Genomic DNA, 27,412 nt, shown 5'->3' with positions numbered 1-27,412 from the left:
ATCAAACTGCTGTCACTTACTATATTATTCTTTTATCATCACCAACTTATTACATACTGTACACTAACAAAATATAAAGAGAATTGGCTACGTCTTGATTTATTTGTCTACTTAGGGTTTATTTTTCTATTTCCGGACACTGCTATTGTTCTTTGGATTTTTTTGGATGTTTTTGCACTTCTTTTTATCATTGATATCTCTTTTTATGACCATTTTATTGCTGCTTTACTATAGCTCTGGTTAGATTTAATTTGGATGATTTCACATTTTGGTCTGCGCCTGAAAAGTGGGTTAAAATTAAAATTAAAAGAAATTGAAGATGTATTGCCAGGAGAAGGCTGTCTTAATAAAATAACGAACATGGTGGGTTGGGAATCCCTTGACCATTTTTAGAGGTTCATTTACATGACTGATCTTTGCTGCACAAACAGAATTAGTGGTTTTTGGAGTGTGTTCAGAACATGGCAACTAAAATGTTGAAGGGTCTGGAAACCTTGCCCTATGAGGAACGACTGAGGGAGCTGGGATGTTTAGCCTGCAGAGGCGAAGGTTAAGAGGTGATATGAGAGCTCTGTTTAAATACTTGAAGGGGTGTCATACTGAGGAGGGAGCAAGCTTGTTTTCTGCTGCTCCAGAGAATAGGACCTGGAACAATGGATGCAAGTTCCAGTAAAAGAGATTCCACCTCAACATTAGAAGGAACTTCCTGACAGTAAGGACTGTTCAACAGTGGAACACAGTCCTTCCTCGGAGTGTAGTGGAGTCTTCTTCCTTAGAGGTCTTTAAACAAAGGTTAGATGGCCATCTGTCAGGGATGCTTTGATTGAGAGTTACTGCATGGCAGAATGGGGTTGGACTGGATGGCCCTTGTAGTCTCTTCCAACGCTACAATTCTATGATTCTATGATGGTGTGATGCTAAATTTATCTTTGGGAGACTGATACAACAACAGCAACTCCCAAGGAATAAGCAACATTTTAAATGCATCTCTAGATTTCCTCTCTCGTATTAGATTAAAATTACGAGGGTTTTGTTTTATTTTCTTTTGCCTCTTGCTCAAAGAGTGGCCTACCCATCCAGCCCCTCCAAAGCCTAGTTCCTAGTTGTGTTTAACAGTTGGGATCACCACCAGTGTTGACTCTGGCGCTTAAGGGATGGGCACTCAAGAAGCAATGTTCCTTTTCAATGATGTTTCAAGAGTCCCTTTTACATGTTGTTTATTTAATACTATATACTATATTGAATTCTTATGTTTTCTTCTGGGAATCAGAGGAAGAGAAAAGAGGGAGGGAGGTAACTGGTATTAAGGACGAGGACGGGGGGTGGAGAGAGACAGAGATTGACTGGGACTTTGGAAGTCTTCGTCAGTCTTTTCCTTTCAGGAAACACATCCTGTTCATATCTGACTGCTGTGGCAGTGGCTCTGTTTGTTGCAATCGGCTACGCCCTGACTCTCACCAAAAACAGCCACAAAAACAACTGTTTCCTCTCTCCATTGAGAGACAGGAGGGAAAAACTTCCTTAGAGCAGAGATTCAGTTTTCCTGCTTCGATTGCTCACAGGTCTGAGATATATAGAAGAACAAGAACAGTGGAGAAGATTGCCTTGGAATACACCAGCCTTCCAGGGCTCCTTGGAGATAACGTTGCATTTTTTGGTGGTGTTCAGAATTTGTTTTGGCAATGAGAATGAAATTCTAGCGTGTTTGTGGGATGTTCTGAGCCTGGAGAGCTGCACGATTTCAGAGGTCTCGCTGCTTAACTCTTATATGTGGGTGTCAGCCTCTTCTCACAGCTGTGCTCCAGAGGGCTGAGGTACCCTGCAACGTTACCAAGCATATTAACTGAAGCTGTCCAAGAACGCAGCATTCCCTACCTCAACATTTTACAAGCCAAGTTCCAGAAAAATGCAAGCCTTTCAGCTTGTCATCAGCTCGGCTCTGCTCAAAGTGCAAGAAGGTGGATAAAGTATCACTTGGAAACACAGCATTGTGGAAACGTCAGGCCTGCTCCTTTCATATGGATTTATTTTTCCTGCCTACTATTTCTTTGTGTGATCAGACATACCATAGCAGCTGACTTTGAGAATGAATGGTGATGTTCTCTAGCCATCCATAACAGCCTCCTGTGCTTACCTTCCCTCTACAGTCCTAATTCAATGCACTACAATTGATTGGGACTCTTGGATCTTCTACAACGAGTGTCTGCCAGCAGTGGATGACAGTCAGATATGACTGTCCAGAAACTGGTAGCCACAGCTGTGTTGGTCGCTCTGGTCTCACTTATCCTCAACAATGCTGCTGCCTTTACCCCCAACTGGGTGTACCAGACCTTGGAGGATGGGCGTAAGCGCAGTGTGGGGCTGTGGAAGATGTGCTGGCTGTCAGAGAAGGGAAAAGGTGGTGCAGGCACAGGTGCCAGGCATGGGCAAGGGGCAGAACGTGAATGCGACTCCTTGGGCTGGGGTACAGAGCCAGCTGGATTCCAGGAATCCCGTAGCACAGTCAAACGTAAGTCTTCCTTCTTACCATCTATCATATGTTACACAGACAGCACCACTAAGATGTTGGCATGCAACACATGGCAAAACTCCATTCTCTGAAGTATTTCTTCTATCACCGCTCAGTCTGAAAAGGGCTGAATACCAGAGGTGCTGTGGATTCTTGGTACCCCTTTAGGTTGATACTCATCTAGGCCAGAAAAAGAATAAGATGCTACAAAAAGGAGGAAGGTTTGGTACCTTGTTACATTGATACCCATCTAGGCAAGAAAAAGATTAAGATGCTAAAAGAGGCAGCAGGTTTGGGCTGGAAAAATTGCATCACTTGGCTGATTTTAAAAACTGAAAGAGTGGAAAGGAGTAAGAAGCTCCTCTCCAATCTGTCTGCAGATTTTCTGCTCAAAACAGGTCTCCTTGGTTGCACCTTCAGAGGTTCATAGAAAAACTATGCAAAACTCAGTGAGATACATACCCTGACCTGTGCTGTTTTCAGTTTACTAGGGAGCAATATTTTGCAAGAATGGTAAACACGCAACATGATCGCTTGGGCAAGATGATGTGGCCACAGTACAGATCAAATAGGAAGGTGCCTTATACCAGTGCATAATATTTAGTCCATTTAACCCAGTACTGTCTAGCCTGACTGGGAGTAGCTCTCTAAGTTCTCAAGAAGAGGCGTAATGAGCTACGATTTCCTTTAAGACAGCTATCCCAAAGACTATGTATCCCTCCAGCCTGTAACTCAGAACAAGCAAGGCAGAAACTACTTTTAAAAGCAGCTAAATCTACTGGGTGACCTTGGGTGAGTCACACACTCTCAGCCCCAGAAAACCCAACCACAGGTTTGCTTTGGGGTTGCCATAAGTCTGAAATGACTTGAAGGCACACAACAACAACAACAACAACAACAACAAATCTAACTGAGGCCCAAGAAGCAGAAAGAGGTTCTTCCAAATTTTGAATTTGGAGGAGGTACTTCAGAGAATATCCCAATCTCTGTTATACACAACCCAATCAATTTGCCCAGATTTCTGAAAGAGATTCTCTCTTATCCAATGCCTGTCTCATATGACTGGAAAGGTGAGTCAGGATTCACTCCAGAATTTAAAATGGCTGTAAAAGTGGGAAGAGAACAATCCTATATTATTGTTTGCTATTGTTACTGAACCGCTTATGTCACTGCATCATCTGGGAACAAACTGATGCTGCTGTCTTGTTAGAACACTGAGAAATCTGGGCTTCACTTTAAAAAGAGAGAGAGAAGAAAATGTCTCTCATAACTGCAGCAGATAAAAATCTGGATATTTGTTCTTTAATATTTTTAGATGTGGTTTTCAAGAACAAAGGTGTTCTATCTTGATTTAAATCTTCCTCCAGAAAGATCTGGCTCAGCTTATTAAAAGCTATGCTCTAACTCCTTGCCGTTCAGCTGAAGAACTGCCACTTGTTTGCAGAACATCTGTTACAGAACATCTGGCAGCTCTAATTCAAATTAATTGTGCCAAGCTTTGTTATAAATAGACAAAACTAACCCATCACAACCCTGAAAAATAATTAGAGAAGACAGTTCCTGTTACGATAATGGAAATGCTTAGGAGGAAGTGCAGCTGCCTAGTTTGTGTACTTGGACTGGACAAAGAAGAAAATGATTTTAGGAATACAAGAAATAGTCCACTAGATCAAACAAAGAGACATCATTCAGTTTTCCAGAATAGCCAATCAGAGATTATTGGGCAGTCCACAACCAATCAATAAAGACTATAGCCCCCATTGCTTTTGCTTCTCGGAAATATGATATCTGGCAACATTAGCTAGATGGGGATGTTCTGCTTAGCTTTCAAGCCCTAACAAATGTATGGTATCTTTGGCCCATTAACTTATCTGATCCTTCAAAAGCATATAAACTAGTGACTATCACTGCATCTCAAAGTGGAGAATTTCAAGCATCAATTACGTCTTGTTTGCAGAAATCTGCTTCTTTGTGACTGCTTCTTTAATGCGGCAGGATTTCATTTGCATCTATCAGTCTTGAATAACTTCTGTACAAACTAAGCCTGGGCTTCTCTGCTAAGATGTCCTCTGAGATGGTAAGATGTGGGAGGAAGAACAGTGTGGCACCAGAGGCTCTTGAGACCACCCTTGAACCCTTACAAACCTCATGCATTAAAAAACAGATACTGCATGACAAAGACCTGTACAGTAACACAGATAGCATGGGTCTGGTAAGGTTTGGTATACAGCCAATGCTCAACAGATATGCACACTGATACAAGAGCAAGTGTGGGTTAATACAAAATTCACAGTGTACAGAAATGGGAAAACCGGTTTTCAATCTGATCAGTGTCATCTTTGTCTCTCAGTAGTGAGGTTTTAATGAACACAGCACTGGAATTTTTGGTGAGATAAAAAGTAGGATACTCCTTACTGTCCAGATTACTTCTGCACTCTACTTCTTCATTCTACTCCAAGTATAGATCAGACTTTTCTTTGTTGCTATTGGTAGCTTACCAGCAGGATAATGTTCTTCTTGTTGTTGTGTGCCTTCAAGTCATTTCTGAGTTATGGCAACCCTAAGGCAACCCCCCTGTTATTCCAAAATCCATGGATGCTCAAGTCCCATTATATACAGTGGAGTAGGAAAATGGTGTCCCTTATATAAAATGGCAAAATCAAGGTTTGCTTTTTGGATTTTGTTTTTCAAGCTGTGGATGCTTGAATCTGTGGATTCATGTACATTGACTTTTGACTGAGCAAAGTGAATAAAGAACAAGCCATAATTTTGATTCTGCTAGCCAGGGTAGAAAAAAACAGGCTGCAAGATGGAAGAGGTAGAATGATTAAGGACGAAATGGAAAATTGACAAGAATTAACAACATACAGTTCTCATCTCTGCAAAACTATAATTCAATGATGCTACTTCAAGTCAGCAGTTGAAGTTTAAAAGAATGCATGCTCCTTCAGGAACATTATTCCTGCACTGAGAAAATTAGTATGTCAGGGAGAAGATTATACTACATTTTCTCTCTGGCATAGTGGCTTTCTATGTCCACCATTTCTTAAATCATAAGCGAAGGAGGAGGAACAGAATTAACCTCCCCAAACCTTCAGGCACAGTCTGAACTAGTACAAACCAAAGATAAGTTTACTAAATCTTGAGAAATAGGCTTTAGTGACATAAGAGGTTCTCTGCTGTTCCTGGCAGCCGAAAAGATGGCAACAGAACTATTTAGTGGCTCCTTATACTTCTATATCAACTCTCATGAGAAACAAATAGAGATGTAGATATAATGAAAGCAAGTGAAGAGATGAAAAGATATACACATTTGGCTTCCTCCTACATGACTACTGTCAGAAAGAGTAAAAGTACAACTGATTTCCACTTTTAAAAGGACATAGAAATGAGTTATGCTCAATGTTCACTCATAGTGGGAAGCACAGCTTTTGGAAGATAATTATTGAGAGTTCCTGCATGGCAGAATGGGGTTTGACTTGATGGCCCTTGGGGTCTCTTCCAACTCTACAATTCTATGATTTCTTGTTGAGTGTCTTCAAATTATGGAGACCCTAAGGCGACCTTATCATGGAATTTTCTGAACGTGTGACTTGCCCAAGGACACCCAGTGGGTTTCCATGGCTGAACAGGGAATCAAATTCTGATCTCCAGAATCCTAAGGCCAATGCTCAAACCACTATACCATGCAAGCTGTCCAGACTACTGCAGGAATCTAGTTTTATGCAAAAGCAGATTTGAATAGACTGTCTTAATTTTTCTCCTGACTACCAGTGTATCTACTAAACTACCACATTCTATGACACTACCATAGCATAGCTCATTGGGGTCACTTTAACACATGTTACTCTGTGTCATCGGCATTAAAAAGTTGTGTTAATAATAATAATAATAATAATAATAATAATAATATTTATTTGTATACCGCCCTCTGGCAAACCAATCCGGGTGGTTAACAACAGTAAAATATAAAATGTGACAATTAAAAACACTTTATCCCTCCCCCCCCTTAAGACATTATTAAACAGTCTAACATATTAAAACACAATATCAATTCATAAAAACAACAGTTAAAAACTAAAACTAAAACCCTGTTAAAAAGTCGGGGCAAAGGAGGATGCCTTAACAATCTCCAACAAGTTCCTTGTTGTTTTCCCCCATATTAGAATACAAAACTAGAGCTTTGAGGGGAACAGGGATTGGAGGCACTCATTCAGTACTGAGATTTTTGTGTCCATACATTCCCAGCCCTTCTGAACTGCATGCAGAAAAAGGTACAGGAAGGTAGTTTCAAATGCACATCAGAAGGATTTTCTTATCCAGAGAGGTGGCAGGGTCTCTTTCTCTGAACATCTTCAAAAAGAGGCTGGACAGCTACCTTCAAGGATTCTGTAGCTGGACTTTCTGCACTGAGTGGAGGGACTGGATGTGTTGGCCTATGGAGACCCATACAACTCTATGATCCTAGGATCTATGGGCACCATACCTTTAGAAATATTGACAGAAAAACTGCTCAAAGTGAAATACACACTGATTTTAGAGAAGAGACATTCAAACCCTGGAAAAATGCTAGAATGTTCTCCATACAAGCATCCTCTTTTCAAAAGGAATATGATACAACAAATCAACAGAGACTACAAGTGATATAACAACATATAATTAATCTACCAATACCTATGTCATCTCATATTTTCCACTATCTGTTTATTCAAAGGTAACCTCCATATTCCCTTCATACCTCTTTTTATTTCTGATCCCCTTTTTAGTCTTGTTAAGGAGGGATCTGAACATAAAACGTGGGCAAAAGGTATTTCTGATATTTCTGTAATAATATTTTCTGATAATATGGTCTATTCTGGAATAGCTGGTATGTCTACCTGAATAAAAGGTATAATCCCTTACTTTCTTTTCCAAGCATCCACTAAATTATTTTTATTTAGAAGAGAAGGTATTTTAATCCATCATTATTATACCTTTTATTCCTTGCAGAACTATCTGGTTTAACAAATCTGTTAAACTTGTACATTGAACATATCATATATAAAGTAGAATTAGACTGAGATGAAGGAGGTTTGAAAACTGAAGGAATGCAAATTATACCATACTAGTAATAGAAAATAATAGTGAAGACCTAGAATGATTAGTGAAAAAAGTCCAGGAAGAAAGTGCAAAGGCAAGTTTACAACTGAACATTAAGAAAACAAAAATAATGATAGCAAATGAGTTATATAACTTTAGACAGTTCTGAGACTGAAATAGTTCAAGATTTTCCAAACCTTGACTCAGTCATTAGTCAAAATGGAGACTGCTGTCAAGAAAGCAGAAGGCGGCTAGGATTTGGACAGACAGGTATAAAGGAACAAAGCAAGATCCTGAAGTGTTAAAGATAAATCGCTGAATACTTTTTAGAGAGTTTGCAATGGCACAAAGGATTCTGAGGTACGGATGTCTATCACTAATTTAAACTTCTTTAATGTCAAAGAATAGTAGAAGAAACGGTTTGTTGAAATAGCATTCCCAAGGGAAAAACACTATGGGAAAGTTTTGAAAAGCTTGGTTGCAAAAGTCCTACACAACAGTGGTTTTGAATTTGCTTAACTCCGCAGTTCTTCAAGTAAATTCAGTATTGCCTAATCTGAGCATACTATTTAAACATAATACGATTTCTACTGATAAATCCCCACTGAAATGAATAAATTACAGTAGTGGTCTCCATTACTGTCTGATCAGCAGATGACAGAGCTTTGAAGGAAGCATGGTGGTTCCTGGAGTGATGCCAGAGAGGGATTCCCCCAGAGAATGAATGATACTTACTTTATATGCAGGGAAGATTTCTCACCCTTGTATTGAGAACATAGAAAATAGCTATACTGCAGGTCTATTTGTCCATTTAGCCTAGCGTATATGTGTAGCGGTTTGAGTGTTGGGCTAGGATGCTGGAGACCAAGGTTTGAATCCTGGCTTGGCCATGAAAACCCATTGAATGACCTTGGGAATGTCACACTCTCTCAGTCCCAGAGGATGGCAGTGGCAAACCCCCTCTGAAGAAACTTGCCAAGAAATCCCCATGATATGGTTCCCATAAGTGGGGAATGATGCAAAGGAACACAACAACAACAACAACCAACTAACTGTCTTTTGGGCCAGAGGGACTTTACCATCACCAGCTAGCCAACCTTTTAAACTGGAGATGTCAGCAACTGTGTCTGGACCTTCTGAATGCAAAGCATGTGCTCCATCTCAAGAGTTATTGTTCTGCACCATGCCACTTTTTTGTACTGCAATTCCCAGAATCACTCAGACACCCTAGTCCCTGTATGGCTGAAAAATTACAGTCATTATGGATTTGTCTGGGCCTTTAGATGACTGAGGAATTCTGGGAGTTGTAGTCCAAAATTACTTTTCCAACTTCTCCTCTATGTCTGAGCTATGAAACATAGCTGCCTATCTGAAAGGTGGCCAGCTGTGGCTCTCCAGACTTCTTCAGGACTGGAGCGTGGTTTTGGCGTGGTTTCCAGTTTAAACAGCATGCCTCCAAAGTGACCCGAAGCAGCTTTATTTAGCCTGTCTGTTCAGGCCCTAAGTATGCTTTAAATCTCTAACTGCAATAGTTGGCAAAAAACTAAAACCAAACCCAGCTGCACCATGGAGCTTGAGGCTCTAACTTTGGTGCTAGAAAACTTTCCTTTCAACTGTTCCCATTTATATGGCAAAACATGTCTACCTGAGAAGAGCAATATGATATGATGTTGTGTTGGCACAGTTGTGGTTATGAATCCTAGAGGGAGAGGAAGGGAAAGGATAAAAACAGGAAATCCTTTTAAAAAGAAAAATAAGGAAAACACACAGATTATTTCAGGGAACATAAGCCAGAGTATACTGATTTCTAGTAAATATGCATGGCAGACACAGATGTTTGCCAAGACATAAAATTAAACAATATGAATAGAGATGTGAAATATATATATATATATATTATTTTGTTGTTGTTGTGTGCTTTCAAGCCATATACGATTTTTGGCAACCCTAAGGCAAATCTATCGTGTGGTTTTCTTGGCAAGATTTGTTCAGAGGGGATTTGCCATTGCCTTCCTCTGAGGCTGAGAGAATGTGACTTGCCCAAGATCACCCGGTGGGTTTCATGGCCAAGCTGGGAATCGAACTCTGGTCTCCAGAGTCCTACTCTGACACTCAAACCACTATGTCAAAGTGTACTAATTAACTAATTCATTTAAGACCTGTGAGTATTTCATACAAGAAGCTACAGAGAAATAACACTTGTAAGTGTATAGAAAACAAAGAATAAAAGGTACCATTTAAGGTCAAGACACAGCGGGGGGGGGGGGGGGGGTTCAGCTCACTATAAACTCCTGTTCAGGTGAAACTCATAGTGAACAAACAAGGCATGTACTGAGTGTTAGTTCTGAGTAATGGAAGTGTGGAACCTTAGATACAGATATGATCCATGCTGTTGGAACTGTCCTGTTACTCAGGTTTATTGGAAGAGTATCTATGGCCACATACAGACAGGCCAAAATAAAGCTGCTTCAGGTCACTTTGGAGGTATGCTGTTTAAATGATGCATGCATCCTAAGAGTCCAGAAGCTACACCAAAGCTGCGCTCCAATCCAGGCTTTGGCGTGGCTTCCGAACTCTTAGGACACATGCATCATTTAAACAGCATACTTCCAAAGTGACCAGAAGCAGCTTTATTTTGCCTGTCTGTACAGGCCCAATGATTACTTCCACTAGCAGTGTGTACAGTGCAGACTTCCAAAGCTTGTTGGACTCCAAGTTTATCACCCTACAACAGCAATGGTGAACCTTTTACAGACCAAGTACCCAAACTGCAACCCAGACCCCACTTATTTATTGCAAAGTGCCACGTCCCTCTGGCTTTCTAGTAAAAAACTCTGGCAAACTCTGTACTAGGGCGACAGCATGTGTGCCCAGAGTGCCACCTCTGGCACGTGTGCCATAGGTTCGCCATCACTGCCCTACAAGGAAACCAATATTTAAAAATGCTGGAAGTTCGGAGCCAATGACCTCTGGGGAGGGGCACACTTTACCACCTATGATATATACATTTTAACTCTTATCAGAGTACCTTTTGAAATACTGTCTATTAACAGCGGTTCTTAACTTGTGGTCCATAGACCCCATGGAGCTGCAATGTCCTCTCAGCTTGGAAAGCAAAGAAAACTGTTAGGAGCTTTTCCAAAAAAGAAAGAAAGAAAGGAAGGAAGGAAGGAAGGAAGGAAGGAAGGAAGGAAGGAGTACTAATTGTACTAACCTACCACTTCCATTAAAAATAAACAAAAGTAAAAAAATAAGTTATGAAAATAACTAATAGGAAAAAATGTACTCAGTGCTTGCTACTTCTGCACATGGCGAGAACATGAAAGTGAATGATGCTCAGTGGCTGGGAGGAACCACATGACATTTCTTGCTACTACACATGCTTCCAGAAGCTGCGTTCATAGCTGCACCAAATGCTAGGGTAGTCTGTGTTGTGCCACCACATTCTCGGAATATCTATTGCTTTCCAGAATTCTGTAGCTGTGTCAAGAATGTTCTCTAAAGAAATCACGTACAAAAGGAAGATGGGAAGAGAGAGTTGGTGTTAGTCAGCCTGAGTGAATGTTCAGACGGGACTGGGACAGACGGGCCCGTTTTGACGTGGCGGCGACACAACTAGGGTTAGGGACCGCATGGCAACTGCACGGTCCTCCGTCTGGAGAAAATTAGGCTGCCGGCAGGCTGCCCTTTTCAGGTGTACTGCACCATAAAGAGCATGCCATGAAGTGCATCAGGTTTTTTTTCTTTCAAATGCAAGGAGCAGGCAAATTTGATTAATATCGGTAAAAATTTCATTCGAAGGTATTTTCTTTCTAAGTGGAACTGTTTTATTTTTTTAATTGGAAGAATCCATTTGTATTCACTGGATTGAAAATATGTTTTTCCATAAATAAAGTGGGTAGCATACATATTAAAAAACCAGGATATAAATTAAACCATAAACAAAAACAATATTTTGCAATTTGCAAGGACAGGTAATGGTTTTTGTTTCCCTGCTCTCTCTTTGTGCTCGGTTAATAATGCCCTTGCAACTTTTGTTCTTCACAGTGCAGTTTGACATGATGCGGGCCTGTAACATGATCGCCACCGTCGCTTTGACAGCTGGTCAGCTTCTCTTCATGATGGGTCTGGTAGAACTCCCCATTATTTCTCAGGATACACAATTGTGGGAAGAAGCCATAGCTGCTGTTTTCCAACTTGCCAGTAAGTAGGTCTTTTGCACCGCTCATTAAACACTTCCATGTGAACCTGAACCATAAAGTATTGGCAGATTCACACTCTTTATTCTCTTGGCACATTTAGATCATATAATTAGACTCGTTTATTCAATATATCCTTGCCTTTTTGCCAAAGACAATGCCCATATTTTTACAGGTACCATGGCACAAAGTCACACAAACTCCTAACCACATTTGTGACTACTGCCATTTTCTCAAGTTTGTTTTCTCTGGAGTATTTTTTCTTTTTGAAATGGTGGGAATTCTTTCCTACCATTAGAACAGAACACAGAGAAACAGAAATGGTTCCCAATTTGCAAAGGGGTCAGACAAGGCTGCATCTTATCACCCTACCTGTTTCTTGCTGGGACTAACTGACAGGATTCCAGCCAATATCTTCAGGTGTGAGGATCTTACCTTGTTCCTTCATAGAAGTCCTTCTGCAAAAGCAGTTTGACACCATTTTAACTTCCATGTCTCAATGCTATGGAATTTTAGGATTTGCAGTTTGGTGGGGCACCAGAGCTCTCTGACAGGGAAGGCTGAATAGCTCACAAAACTACAAACCCCAACATTTCATAGCATTGGGTCATGGCAGTAAAGGGGTGTCAAACTGCTTTATTTCTGCAACGTGGCAACAACCCCGGTCTTCTTCTGATTTCTTGACTACAGTTTGAATTTAGATTAATTACTGATGGTGTAGAAATGAATGATACAGAAAAATATTAAACCAATTCAGCATTAAACAGACAGGATGATAAAATGCAGCCTTACCTGATCCCCTTGCCAACTGAAAACTATTCTGTTTCTACATATTCTGTCCTGATGGCAACCTCTTGTCCTGAGAACAGGTTATGCATCAGCAGAATAAAATGTTGTGCACACCTATTTCTTTAAGAGTGATCCAAAACTTTTCATGATTTAGACAAAGACTTTTCCATAATCTATAAAGCACAGGCTGATTTTCTTCTGAAATTGTTTGGTATGTTCCATTATTCAGTTTTCACACCTCCTTTCTCAGAAGATCTGATAGCATTCAGTGTAACTTGATGTAAGACATGGATTTACCGTATATATTCAATTGTAAGTCGACCTCATATATAAGTCGAGGGCAAGTTTTGGGGCCAAAATTATGGATTTTGATATGAGCCGTGGATAAATCAAAGGTAAACTTTAGGGGTATATAATGAAGGATGTAAAGGATGAAGTAAAGGAAAACAATGCCAAAGAACTTACAAGTTTCCATCAGGCATAACTATTTGTGCACATATTAAAGGCTGGATGGATGAAAGAGTAGAAGAGGATCAGTGCTTTATAATCATCAATTTCTTAATGAGGTGGTCCCCAAACTTTTTTGGGATACTGCCTTCTTTCCTCTTAGGTAACAAATCTAGTGCTGCTTCAGCCTGTTCTCCCTGACATTAGGTCTACTGTTCTACTGCAAATTCCAAACAACAAATCTCAATCACTGCTCCCTTTGCTACCTGTCACTTTGGGAGCAGCAACCAAACAGCTGGCTGAGCAGGGACCAAGAAACCCCTCGCCCATGCTGGCCTTGCAGCAAGGACCAATGCAGGCGAGAGGCCTTTTGGCTGCGGCTCCCAGGGCAAATGGGTGCAAAGGGAGAAGCTTCTCCCTGGCAATGAAAGACTCTCAATCCTTTGTCAGGATGGAGAGGAATGCAGCTGGTATGTGTGTAGGGGATTTACAGAACCTACAGGCTCTGGACTAGAGATTGCCATGGATGGGGAAAGGGAGAGATTTTACCTACTCCCTCTTTCCCCCCAGAGATCTGCCTTCCCCACAAAGCTTAGTGTTCCCCCCCTCCAACATTGTTTCTTTTGCCACCTCTTCTCTCAGCCTATCCAATGAAAGAAAGTAGGAAGAGCCATGCAGTTCCATTCTGCTAGCCAAGTCCCAGCAAAGCTTAAACAGCTTCCCAAATTTCAACGCTCCTTTTTGCCACCATTTGTCCTGCATCGCCACAAGCTCCCTGCTCCAGTCAGTCAGTCTCAAAATGGGGCTACCTCAAGCCATAGAAGTGATTCCCGGCGCCCAAGCCTTGCAAGAGTTTCCCAAGCGTCATTGCCACTACTAGCGAAAGATGCAACTAGGGGAGTGAGCTCACAAGGGCAGGCAAAGATCAGGAGACACCAGTGCACAAAGTGATCAGTGAAGCTGCATGGTGGTTTTAAGGGATCCTAAAAAGAAGTTTCATACAATCTTTATCATCCTCACCACAGTCCTAAAGGCCACTGGTTCCCCTTGTCATTCTGACGCACCAATACTTTGACTGAAGCCCCCCTGCTGCCCCTTTTTTTTCTCACTGCCCCCTGGATCTTCCCACAGCCCCCAAAGGAGTATGCTGCCCACTTTGGTCATCACTGGCTTAATGCATCACTGTCACAGGCAATTACTTAATTACCAGTTTTGCATGGAATACAACACCAGGGTCACGAATTACTGATGCAAAAAAGAAACATGTAGATGTAACAGTTAATGGTAACCAGCGGACACTTATAAGACAAGGGACCTCCTTGCAAGGGGAAAATGTATGTGTCCACTGTCATTATGGCACTGTATATATTTACATTTTTTTCACCTTAGTTGAGGAAGGGGATTTAACTGTAAAGGGCATTAAAGCTGTGAGACTTCTAGCTCCATAAAATTATCCATGTCAGAGGGCCTGGACAGATGGGTGGCATCCAGCTGCCCCTTTAATGGCCGGATCGGTGCCGCAGCAACCACACGCTGCGGCACCAATCCGGCCTCTAGAGAACACAAAATGGAACCAGAAAAGCTGGCTCCTTTTTGCACCCTGTAAAGGGTGTCATAGCCATGGCGGCCTGGCTTCCTGATGCCCTTTTGGCACTTCATCATCTAGATGCAGCACCAGGGCTGCACCATGATGCTGGTCGGTAGAGCCCCTTAGTTTAGAACTTGGAAAACTGTTGCTGTTGTTGTATGATAGCTCCAAGATCTAACCACTGGAGCTGCCTGTAAACTACGTAAACTGGAAAGGTCCAAACCCAATTTCCATCCCCATTACACAAGGTCCTGAAAAGAATATGTTAACAATATGTCTCTCCCATGCTGTGCAAACCATCTAATCACACTTAAGTAAACTAAACTACTTGGAAACCTTTCAACCCCGTTCCCACTATCCTGTACTGTACTTTCCTTTCTTGAAAAGCAGCTTTAAGCTCTCTTCCTATTGCTCTATCCTCTTGCTGACCAAAACCACACTCCCCTGTTTTTCATAGGGAGGAAATGCACTCCGGCCCTGTTTAGAATTTTTTTGTTTCATTGACAAACAGTACAGAGGACAGCCGTGTGCCTTTCTTCTATCACACTGCTAATTTTAGATTAGAGTCTTTTTGTTTGCTACAGTCTGTTTTAAACAGAGAGAGAGAGAGACTGAAGGGCGCCAGGATATCCCGACACAGGAGAAGGAAATGCCTGCTATTACCTGTTATGCAAGCTGAACCTTGAAATTCTCAGCAGCGGGAGGGGAAAGGGAGAGAGAGAGAGATATCAGAGCTGGAATGACTAATACAATACTAAGACTGAAGTCTGCACTGTGATTTGGATTCTTGGACTCATCATGCGATGAGAATAATCAACTAGCTTTTAACATTAGGGTTAACTGGACCATTGAATTCCTTCTCTTGTGCAGCTAAAGAACATCTAGTCCAGTTCTGGGCACCACAATTCAAAAAGGACATTGAGAAACTGGAGTGTGTCCAAAGGAGGGTGACTAAAATGATGAAGAGTCTGGAAACCATGCCCTATGAGGAACGACTCAGGGAGCTGGGGATGTTTAGCCTAGAGACAGGGACGTAGCCGGGGGGGAGGGTTCTTGGGGTCCGGACCCCCCCTTCCATTGGAAAAATGAATGGTGTGTGCTGCTGTGCCGCTGCACCCAAGCCCCATTATAATGGTGGCACTTAGTCTGGACCCCCCCTTCCTAAAATCCTAGCCACATCCCTGCTAGAGAAGAGAAGGTTAAGAGGTGATATGATAGCCCTGTTTAAATATTTGAAGGGATGTCATATTGAGGAGGGAGCAAGCTTGTTTTCTGCTGCTCCAGAGACTAGGATCTGGAACAATGGATGCAAGCTCCAGGAAAAGAGATTCCACCTCAACATTAGGAGGAACTTCCTGACAGTAAGGGCTGTTCAACAGTGGAACATACTCTTTCCTCGGAGAGTGGTGGAGTCTCCCTCCTTGGAGGCCTTTAAACAGAGGCTGGGTGGCCATCTGTCGGAGGTCCTTTGATTGAGAGTTCCTGCATGGCAGAATGGGGCTGGATTGGATGTTCCTTGTGGTCTCTTCCAACTTTATGATTCTATGATTTTACGTGAGGATGGAAAGACAACAGTGACATGCAACATTTTGTCACTATGTCTACCAATCATGAACTTAAGTCTTACACTGAAAATAACTATTTCCAGGCAGAAAACAAAGGACGTTGTTTTCTCAAAGTTTGCTTTTAGCAGTGATTCTCTCTGTTCAGATGGGAAAGATGCTGGAATGTTTTGCTTTGCTCTGTATGGTAGCTATGTGTGGGAAAAACTAATAGATTCCTGATCAAATAGATTTAAAAAAAAGTTTTAATAATTAAATTAAAATACCCAGATTTAAAATTTCTAGGCCAACCTACTTGACCAAGCTAACTGTACCTAAACTGAGGGTGGCCTTCACCATTGCCTGTTTCAACATCCTTCCTTCTGCTGTCTTAGAAGGAAAATATAAGAAGCTCCCTTATGAGAATGGGATATTTTTTGATGCTTCAGCTGAATCGATTGTGCATATCATATTGTACTGCCAATTCTATCAATGTGTGCGTTCCTCTTTAATCTATCCAATTTTACAGAAATTCCCAGGATTATTACTTAATATTACTGCTTGAAGATGTAGACTCTCAAATAACCGAGTCTCTTCCAACTCTATGATTCTGTGCAGCTGTTATTATAATGCACAGACAAATTATCCAGGGCCAAATTTACTATTAAATGTTGGAAAAAGGATGCTAGAAGTTAGGTGTCTGCCATCTGGTGTGAAATATGCTGCCTGTCTATGTGTATTTGCATTTTAGCGGATTTTATTTAAATGTTTTAGTAAGTCTGTAGGTTTGTTTCTACTAGTTAATACTAGTACATCTTTTAGATACTTTGGTTGAAGATTGTAAATAAAGTGGATTGAAATTTCTAGGTTAGCACTTTATTTTGCTCTCAATCACAATCAAAAATTGGGCACCAACCTTTCTAAGTTCTGGTGCAGCCTCATGCATGCAGAGTTCATCATACTCTTCTTAGGAGGATCCTGTTCTAACAGTTGGATAGAAAAATAGACAAGAGACTGTTGGAAGGCATCACTTCCCATGCAGGCTGATAAAACTCTTCCTTCTATAAAATTTTAAAATACAGTAACCCCTCCAATTTGCAGGGGATCCGTTCAGGATCCCCTTGCGAAAATGGCGACTTGCAAATATTCGAGTCCTCTTGAAAATGATGGTACAGGCGCACATTGCCATGCTATTCCTCCCCGCTTGTCCCTCCTGCGAACGAGACCACAGACTCCAAGTCCGTGAAAAGGGAGGAACAACTGTATATAGAAAGTGTCACTTTCTCAAAAAGGAAATAATGGTGCTGCAGCTACAAACTTTAAGATCGGAGATATAAAGTACCAAGTCTGCTGTCTTTTTATTCTAACTTTACAGTGTGCAGACTTCACAGTAATTTCCCCATCTTCACGACGGACAGATGCAACGTTTTAGAGACCCCTGAATGTTTCAGTCATCACACTTCAAATATCTCAAATAGCACCTTAGCAAGCAAACAGACACTGTTTAGCTCTCAACAAACTGATGCTTGAAATGGCCCCCAGCTCTGTGTCACTTTTATTTCGCCCAGCTGCCTGTGACCTTGATAGAGGAGCATCCTTTTTCAGGGGAAAAAAAATCTAACAAAATAAAATCATAGGAAGCAGGGAGGAAGGAAAGAGAAAAGGAAGTAAAATTGCCCTGGCAGCTGCACTGAGATTCGTACAGCGCTAGAACTGTACAGCCTCACACCTTACAGGAAAGAATTGTTTGCTTTGGAAGAACAGTGTGGAGAAAATGGAAGCAGGTTTGTGCACAGGGAATTTTGCACTCATAAATTTCCCTCTAGAAGGTTCTCTGCTGAAAGACACACACACACACACACACAAATACAAAAATTCTGAAGAGACATTGGGGTTAGTTTTTTGCCAGTACAGTGGACCCTTGTTATCTGCTGGGGTTTGGTTCCAAGATCCCCCATGGATAACAAAATCCGTGAACGCTCAAGTCCCATTAAATATAATGACATAGCAAAATGGTGTCCTGTCCCTTATAAAAAATGGAAAATCAAGGTTTGATATTTGAAATGTATACTTTTTTTGAACATTTTCAAACCATGGATGCTTGAATCCGTGTATAAAAAAATCTGTGTATAAGAAGGGCCGACTGTAGGTGAAAAATCTGTGATAACTTTGGACACAGCCTTACCGTATTAACCTAACCAAACCTTTCCCTTTCCTGGTTAAGTTTTTCAAAGTATGGTTCTACTGGCAGTGTGTCTAGATGTAAATTTCTAAGAATTATGTTCAACCGTTTTATCATTTTATTACTTAAAGAAAGTACAAATCTATACAGTTGATGTCACAGAAGCAAATTGTGATGGATTAGCTGCATATGCTTAAAAGATTTAGAAATTGAAGCTGGGGTCCTGCCAGGATCAGTCAAACAGGAAATTCATTATTCCAATCTCAAATGTTCACAAAATAACATTCTCCTTCCTACTTTGCCTCTGCAACTACTGACACCACCCCCTCCTAAATTCTTCCTAACAAATCTATTATCTGTTTCCTTCCCGTACGGAAAAGTAAACCTCCCCCCGTCCCAATACTGGCTTATTTGTGAGGCATGAGAAACAACTCCAGATAAACAGTAACTACATAAGAGACAAAAGAACCCTTTCTACTGCAGTGGAGCGACAGGGTTGAGGACTGTGGATGTTTTCTAATGTTCTGTTATGTGACATTGGGGTGTATTTAGAAGTGATTCTTCATTTGTCAAAAGGCCCATAGCTGCCATCCCGCCACCCATCTCTAGTCACAGATGAACTGAAAAAATCTTGCTAACTAACTAGGAGTGCAAGTAGACCACAAGTTGAACATGAGTCAACAGTGCGATGCAGCAGCTAAAAAGGCTATCCAATTTTAGGTTGCATCAATAAAAGTATAGCGTCTAGATCAAGGAAAGTAATAGCGCCACTTTATTCTGCTTTGGTCAGGCCCTACCTGGAATACTGTGTCCAGTTCTGACCACCACAATTCAAAAAGGAGAAACTGGAGCCTGTCCAAAGGAGGGCGACTAAATGGTGAAGGGCTGCACCCTAATTTAATGTACAATCTTCCCTCAATTCTTGTGATCTTTAGACTCACATTCCTCGCTTATGCGCGAGGGATGAATGGAGGGGGAAAGAATGGGGCGCACCCCAAAGCGCACCCCCGCAACCCCTGTGCCTATATTCAAGCCAATGGGGCTTGAATATATGCGACACTCCATTTTCACGAGGGGGTCCAGAACGGATCCCCGCAAAAAAGGAGGGGCAGCTGTACATTAAAAACAATTCAGCCTAATTAATTGGGTTACCGTCTTGAGTTCCTGTAGTGGGAGGAAGGTGGGATATAAATAAACATAAACATAAACATAAACATAATACCCTTTTAGTATCATGCAGAAAATATCATACAAAGAGCAGGTTTAGACTCAGAAGGAGGAGGAGTAAAGATAGGAAGAAGGAACATCAACAGTCTAAGATACGAAGATGACACCACACTACTAGCAGAAAAATCATGGACTTGGAACAGTTACTAAGGAAAGTCAAGGAAGAAAGCTCAAAGGCAGGCCTGATACTAAACATAAAGAAAACAAAAATAATGACCATGGAGGATCCACATAAAATTTTTATTATGCTGACTATTTGCCATAATAAATTAAATGAATGATCCTAAAGAGTAAAGATATATAACTGAGCACTAAAGCTAGACCCGTCCAATCCATCGTATTCCTCATCACCGTGTACAGATGTGAGAGCTGGACAGTAAAGAAAACGGATAAGAAGAAAATCAAATCATATGAGCTGCGGTGCTGGACAAATGCTGAGAAGACCATGGATAGCCAAAAAGACAAACAAATGGGTCCTTGAACAGATCAAGCCTGAACTCTCCCTTTTGCCATATCAGTCAGAAGGTAATAGAAAGAAAGAAAGAAAGAAAGAAAGAAAGAAAGAAAGAAAGAAAGACCATTCTAGGAAGCTCACAAGCCTGAATCTATAAGACCTCGGAAGGTGATAGAGTCTCCTTCCTTGGAGGTCTTTAAACAGAGGCTGGATGGCCATCTGTCAGGGATGCTTTGATTTGGATTTCCTGCATGGCAGAATGGGGCTGGACTGGATGGCCCTAGTGGTCTCTTCCAACTCTACGATTCTATGATTCTATGATTCTATGACCTAAGCAGAGTAGTGGGGGATAGAGAGGCCTGGAGATATCTCATATACAGGGTTGCCATGAGTTGCAGTCGACTTCGGTCAGCAGACATCAAACAACAACAACCCTTCTTATTTTTATAGCTTTACTTATTAACTGTTAAAATATTACATCAAACAAAAATAACCACAGTCTCGTCCCCTGTTGCTCCACTTATCTGTTCAGCAATTAATATTAGAACAAAGAAAGGAGAAAAAAAGAATGCTGTAAAACTGGTTCTTGCCCAAATCTTCCACTTTCATAAATCACCCCAAAATTTGCAAATTAATCCTTCCCTTTCAAGCTTCACATTTTTAGCCCCAATACCCTATGTTTATCTGCATTCTAATGTCAGTGTTTTCATCATTAGCATACTTTCATAAAAGGCTAGCAACTTAAATAAAACTCACCTGGTTTAGCTTTTTATTTTCTCAATAAAATATTATGAGACAATTTTTCCATACTGATGATAAAATATGAATTTTATATGCCACAGAGATAAAATAGTTGTGACCATCTTTCCCTCTTTCAGATGTTACCAGTTGGGTTGCCCCAATACAAAATCTCAGAAGGTCTTTATATAAAGGAGTACTGTCATCTTCAGAAAGATGTAGCAAACACAGTTTAGGACCTAGCATCTTACTAGACATCTGTAACAGTCTTCCTCTCTCTTTACTGCTTTCTACCTTCCCAAGCATTACTGTCTTTTCAAGTGATGCATGTCTTGTCATGATATGTCCAAAGTACAACAGTTTCAGTTTAGTCAACATGGCTTCTAGAGAGAATTCAGGCTTGATGTGCTCTAGGACCCATTCATTTGTCTTTTCTGCAATCCACAGCATCCACAGAACTCTCGTCCAGCACCACATTTCAAATGAGTTATTTTTTTTCCTATTAGCTATCTTTGCTGTCCAGCTTTCACAACGAAACACAGAAATGAGAAATACGCCTGCATTTTATCACCCAATGTATTTAATTTGTATGCTGAACATATCATACATAAAGCCAATTTAGACTTAGAAGAAGGAAGCATTAAAATGGGAGGAATTTAATTTAAGATATGCAGATGACACCACACCAGTAGTAGAAAACAGCAAAGACTTGGAACAACTACAGGTGAAACTTCCAAAGGCTGGTTTACAACTGAACATTAAGAAAGCAAAAATAATGACCACATGTGATTTACAGAATGTAAAGTACAGTGGACCATCCCCTTACATGGGGGATCCAATGGAAACAATGGTGCACGTGCGCCATTGCTTTAATTGCAGTGCGGCTTCCGCGTAAGCTGGAAACCGTGTGTAGTGTGCCCGCGTATGGCACGGGTGCACTGTAGACAATTAAGACACTGAAATAGTTCAAGATTTTAATACCTTGGTTCAGTCATTAATCAAAATGAAGTTTACAGTCAAGAAATCAGAAGAAAGTTAGGGCTTAGAAGGGCAGCTATGAAGGAATGAGACAAGATCCCGAAGTGTGAAGACATATAACTGAATGCTAAAGTTAGGATTGCCCATGCCATCATATTTCCAGTTTCTATATATGGTTGTGAAAGCTGGGCAGTGAAGAAAGAAAATACATTCATTTGAAACACGGTGCTGGAAAAGAGTTCTACGGACACCAGAGAATCTCCTTTGAATCATTGTTCATTTCGTCAGAGGTCCATGAAAGGAGGGAGCGGGGTGTGATGTGGCACCACTGTCCACCATCCCTATACCCAAAGGATTCTCCTGTCTTCCTTACAGCCCATCATCTGAAAAGTTGGTCCACCTTTCTGTAGAGTGTAGACAATAACGCACTTGACAGATCAGTGGTCTGACTCCGGCACCCATGTATTCAAAAGGGTATGAATACATCCTACTGCTACAATGATCCTTTATTTCAAACTGTTTTATTTTCTCTAGGTAGTACCACGGGGGTACATTTGGCCACAGAGCCTCCAGTTCCTCACCCTTCTAGTAGATTCATTTACAGAAAAGAGCAAGCCTGAGGTTCTCTTTTGATAATTTCTAGGGTACAGTTATACATGCTTCAGACCATAAAAAATTTACTAGTAATACCATTAATCCATAAACCAAGTCATGTGAAAGTGGGTGCACAAGCTTATTCAAGCCTGATCTCTCCTTGCCCACAAACCAAGTAAAATGGTATATTGCAGCTCCTTATAACTGTTTCTTATCTTCTGTTTATTGTAGTCTCTTTTGCAAAGGGTTCTTTTTGTCTCTGTGAATTCCTTCTGTTGTGGGGCGGTTAAGAAAGTGTTTATGAGAGGAAAGAAGCTAATTTTATCTCTTAATATGCAAACTGTATTTACTGATTTCTGTATTATTCTTGTTAGGCTAATCAGGTCTATAAACTCATTCCATCTAATAATTAGAACCACAAGAGTAGAGGACTGGAAGAGAAACTAACATAAAGAAAATAACCTAAAGCTTGTCAAGGAACAGAGCATTATTGGTGCCAGACATATAGGAAAGGAGGATAGTTTTGTGATTACATTCAGAAGACCTTGGGGTCAGATGTTTCAGGTTCTGCTTGTGAACCCTTGACAGATTTCCTGCATGGCTAGACAAGTCTCCTCACCTCAGTTTCCTCAGCACTTAAACATGAATAACCGGATATTTACGATATATATGAAGCAGGACGTGACAGTGGAATAATTATATTCTTAAAAATGTTCAAAACAGTGAGAGAATACGCCACAGAAACACAGAATGCTCTTGCACTTGAAAAATAGACACTTTCCTGCCATTTCACAGGAAGAGATCAAACCCTAGATAAAGGAATTCCCCGGAGAAGGAAAAATCCTATTCCACAATAACCTTGTTTCTATTCAGCTTTCTCAAATGTATCTGATGCCTGATTCACTTTCCTGAAATGAACTAGAACTACATCGATGACATGACAGGACAGGACACTGGTCTGAGTGGCTCCTTTTATGGTTCAGATGACATTTGCCATGGCAAATCAAATCTTTTAAGAGAGCATTCATTGCACTAGTATGGTTAAAAGTCATGTACAAAACCCAGTGCAGCACTGAGATGTGCCTATGCATTTTAAAGGGGTTACTCACACAGTTACGTGTCTTGATCGTCTGAATTAGTTCCAACAATTATATACAAGTTGTAATGAGTTATACTTTTTGTATAGAGATCTTGTAGCACCTTTCAGACTAACTGAAAGAAAGACATTGGCAGCATGAGCTTTCATAGACTTCAGTCTACTTCCTCAGATGCATTTGGTGTGAAGTCTACGAAAGCCCATGCTGCCAATGTCTTTCTTTCAGTTAGTCTCAAAGGTGCTACAAAATCTCTCTATGTACTTATTCTACAGACTAACATGGCTGTATCTTTGAATTCTATATTTTTGTAGTGCAAAAATTTGGAGGGTAAGTGTGTGGGAAAGTGAATGGGTGTTCAAGCACACGCTAATTATCTATATAAATACAAATGTAAAAATGTAAATATCCATTTGTTCAAAATCTTAAATCTCCAAAAGTTCTTCACCAATTGCTTTGAACTTTTGACACAACGTTCCATTTGAATACACGCATGTTTTTATATATGCATACCTACTATTATATAGGTGTCACACCTGTGACAGGTAAAAATACGTGTTTTTGGAAAAACAGCGCCATCTGTTGGACATAACAGCAACACACGCTCTACTAAATATTCGATGGGCATTTGCAATCCCCATCAACAAAGCTCAGGGCCAATCTTTAGCATTGTTCGGTTTAGATCTAGACACAGATTGCTTCTCACATGGACAATTATATGTTGCGTCTTCTAGAGTCGGCAAACCAGGCAATCTCTATATCTACACAGACAATGGAATGACACAAAATATTGTATACCGACAAACATTGTGAAATTACATATTTCAGAAACGTGCGCTTTCTCTTTTCTTTCTTTTCCATTTAACCAGACTCAGCCACAGCAACGCCTGGCTGGGGACAGCTAGTAATCAAATAACACTACTAGACAAAATACAAGACTCTATTGCAAAAGCGAGTTTTCTGTTTTTAGATGGTTTTCAATACTGCAAGAACGTTACTAATTTGGAATTTTTAAAATTTTTCTTTAAGGTTTTGTCCTGGTCATTGGGCTGGTAACCTTCTATCGTATAGGACCCTACACTACCCTGTCCTGGTCCTGTTACCTGAACATTGGGGCTTGTCTTCTGGCCACACTGGCTGCTGCCATTCTCATATGGAACATCCTTCACCGACGGGAGGACTGCATGGCACCTAGAGTCATTGTTATCAGCCGTACCCTGACTGCCCGCTTCCGACGGGGGCTGGAGAACGACTATGTTGAGTCGCCATGTTGAGAATGTTTGGGTGGCGGAGGTAAAACTCTCCAGAGAAGATTTGAAAAATGGATTGCTTTCTATAAATACACCATTTAATTTAAATATTGAAGAAAACCGTGACGTTTGCATTTCCATTAAAGAAGCCCAACATTATTATTTGGATGGGCTACATCTATATATAACATGCCTCCTCCCGGTGTACAGTGTAAAATACTAACAGCTCAAACAGTCTTGATGAAATGGCAGTCTAAAGATAAGTGGTTCAAATTTTGGCAGACATATAGCAAATGAAATTGAGGGAGGGGGGTAGGAAATGGGGAAAATGCAGTCCAAGCTCAACCTTTTACCAAAAAAAAAAAAAGCTATCCTGTAAAAAAAACCCAATAATGGAAGAACAAGCGCAATGGTTTAGCTACAGAAGTTACCCTTTTCAGAACCAACAACTGAACAGTCTTAAAGAGAGAATAACAGCTTGATCTGAGTGACTGTTTTCACTCACTATATATAATTTGCAGCGATTTTGCAACATTTACTTTAAGAGGAGACAATCATCCAAAATTGTAGATATATGTAATCTAACCATTGGTATAATTCTATCATTTATCAGGTATGGTGAAAAAGGGTTATTTTTCAACAAATAATAACAAAAGAATGAAAGTTTATAATTTTAAACCTGTCTTCTGTAATATTTCAGAACGTTTTACATGCCAGTAAACTGTTGGCAAAGAGGTACCTAAAGACCACCATTGTGTAACGTGCACCGTTTAACATATATACTTACTCAAGGCAAAAATGTTTAGTTCCTCTTTCCCTTATGTTTAAACAAGTCCAGTTGGCCCTCTGTTTTTTGGGGGGATCCCTTCTGGCCCACTCTGTGAAAATGGAGGCTTGCACATATTCAATCCTCATAGGCTTGAATGGGGTATGCCCCCGTGTGCGCTCGCCATAGGAAATTACCTCTCCATGTATATTTGAGGGCGCGGATCTCAGATCTGTGAATTAGGAGGGGTGACTGTAGTGGGAAAAGTGCAGCCTTCCAGATGCTGCTGGATTACAACTCGCAGCATTCCTTGCAATTGGCTATGCTTGCCAGGCCACAGGGATTGCATTTGAATATCAGGATGGCCACACAATTCTCAACTCTGCTAGCCTAACCAATAATTCAGTTCAAAATTGATGACTGGGTATTTTCAAATTTTATGCCACTTTGCTTTGGGAAATTAAAGTAACATACTAAGATATGAACTATCAAAGGTATTGGGAGCTTCAGGGACATGGTGGGCAATACTGCCTATTTAGTTTATTGGAAGGAAAAAAAGTATTGTTTCTCATTGATTTGACAGGAATGCAAAAAATGAAAATTGACCCAATCGACACTTAGGTGTACCACTGAAATGTTCACTGTCAAACAGGACATATAGAAAGAAAGCTAGGAGAAGCCGGAAGTGACATTTCTGGCACATGAAAGGAGATTATGAACAAGGTTCACCCCCATCTATTAGTCCATGTAGCAAAACATTTGAGAACCATGGGAGACGTTACTCGATGCAGTCAAGGAACATTGTTTGATGGACCTGTGAGTCATTTCATATTTAATGTCTCTTTCTTAGAGACTTTTGTAATATATAACAGTTTGAAATCTGTCCTTTATTTTTATGCTTGCATTATTTCATTTTCTTCACAAAAGAAATTATCAAGCTGGCTCTTGATTTTCATCACAATTAGGTGCTATATAAAACACATAGACAAGTTGAATGAGCTTAAGCCCAAACACAACCTGGGCAAATAAAGGCCTGCAGACATTTAATGTTCTTTTGGAATTATAGTTCCCATTCCATGGGTATAGATTATCATCCTGGGGCTTTTATTTCAAATATAATTTGTTAGCTTTTGTGGGTGGACTGATATATTTTGATACATATTGGTGAAATATCGAAACAAGCAGAGAAAGTAAACTCTGGAGCGAAACAGATGGCTTGCTAAAGCCGGCTTGTCATCGGCTTGGGGGCATGGCATTTAGCCACACCATTCGCCCGGAAACCGTGCCAGCGATTACACGCTGGCTGGCTTCCGGACGAATCGTGAGCATGACATTTAGATGCTATTCGCCCAGGAGCCGGTGAAACGCCAGCTCCAGCAATAAAGGGGCGCCCCAAATAGAATCTGGTCCCAATCCGGCATTTTTGGGTGCTCCGTTTCGCACATATTCCTTCAGACCAGTCGTGACTGCCAAGATATTTCTAAAAGCTATCAAACTACTGTAATTACATTTCAAGTATGAAAAACCTGCATCAAATGATCAAATAAGCGCAGCATTTACACCAAATATTATTTGAGATATCTGGCCCCATTAAAATGATATACAAATTATTTTAAACAACTAGGTTGCAATCCAGTCAGCATTTTGTTAAGTTAGGGCCAAAACAGGCGGGCATCCCGGAGCGTACAGAAGCTGCTTCCAGCTCGGTAAGACTATATAGGGGATTATATATTCAAAAATTGGGCTTTATTTCAGTTTGCCTGGCTTGATTTTTGGAAAAGCTCTATGTCTGCTGAAAATTCAATGGGTTCTAATTAACTGCAATTTTTTTTAAAAAGATTTAAAATATGAGAGTATTTAACACATGTTATTTCTTTTAATACTACAATAACCATATTGTAATAATGTAAAATTAGACAAAAAATGTGGCTTTGTGGCCAATTCAATTATAATATTTGGAATCACTGTGTTTATATT

The 27,412-nt window shown here is 40.6% G+C and overlaps 2 protein-coding genes across 2 annotated transcripts in view; one reads left to right on the top strand and one right to left on the bottom strand.

The window, feature by feature from the left end:
* Positions 1 to 27,412, bottom strand: part of LOC149306281 (intraflagellar transport protein 140 homolog) — an 82,931-nt gene that overhangs the window by 25,247 nt on the left and 30,272 nt on the right. The gene's annotated exons all lie outside the window — the stretch shown is intronic.
* On the top strand, positions 1,475 to 27,412 carry LOC149306282 (transmembrane protein 204-like). The gene is made up of 3 exons (XM_089540490.1): positions 1,475 to 2,509; positions 11,636 to 11,791; positions 24,449 to 27,412. The coding sequence occupies exons 1-3, from the start codon at positions 2,230 to 2,232 to the stop codon at positions 24,691 to 24,693; spliced, it is 681 nt and encodes a 226-aa protein (XP_089396616.1). The 5' UTR covers positions 1,475 to 2,229; the 3' UTR covers positions 24,694 to 27,412.

Source organism: Sceloporus occidentalis, unplaced genomic scaffold (assembly GCF_023333645.1).
Source record: "Sceloporus occidentalis isolate IW3139 unplaced genomic scaffold, rSceOcc1.0.p SCAF_10, whole genome shotgun sequence".
NCBI lineage: Eukaryota > Metazoa > Chordata > Lepidosauria > Squamata > Phrynosomatidae > Sceloporus > Sceloporus occidentalis.
This window is presented reverse-complemented; position numbering and strand designations above follow the sequence as displayed.

Bases quoted from the DNA above. Each gene is read 5' to 3' on its own strand.
- LOC149306282 (XM_089540490.1), top strand. From the start codon at position 2,230: ATGACTGTCCAGAAACTGGTAGCCACAGCTGTGTTGGTCGCTCTGGTC. The intron at 2,510-11,635 runs GTAAGTCTTCCT...TGTTCTTCACAG, and splicing joins ATCCCGTAGCACAGTCAAAC to TGCAGTTTGACATGATGCGG. The intron at 11,792-24,448 runs GTAAGTAGGTCT...TTTTTCTTTAAG, and splicing joins TGCTGTTTTCCAACTTGCCA to GTTTTGTCCTGGTCATTGGG.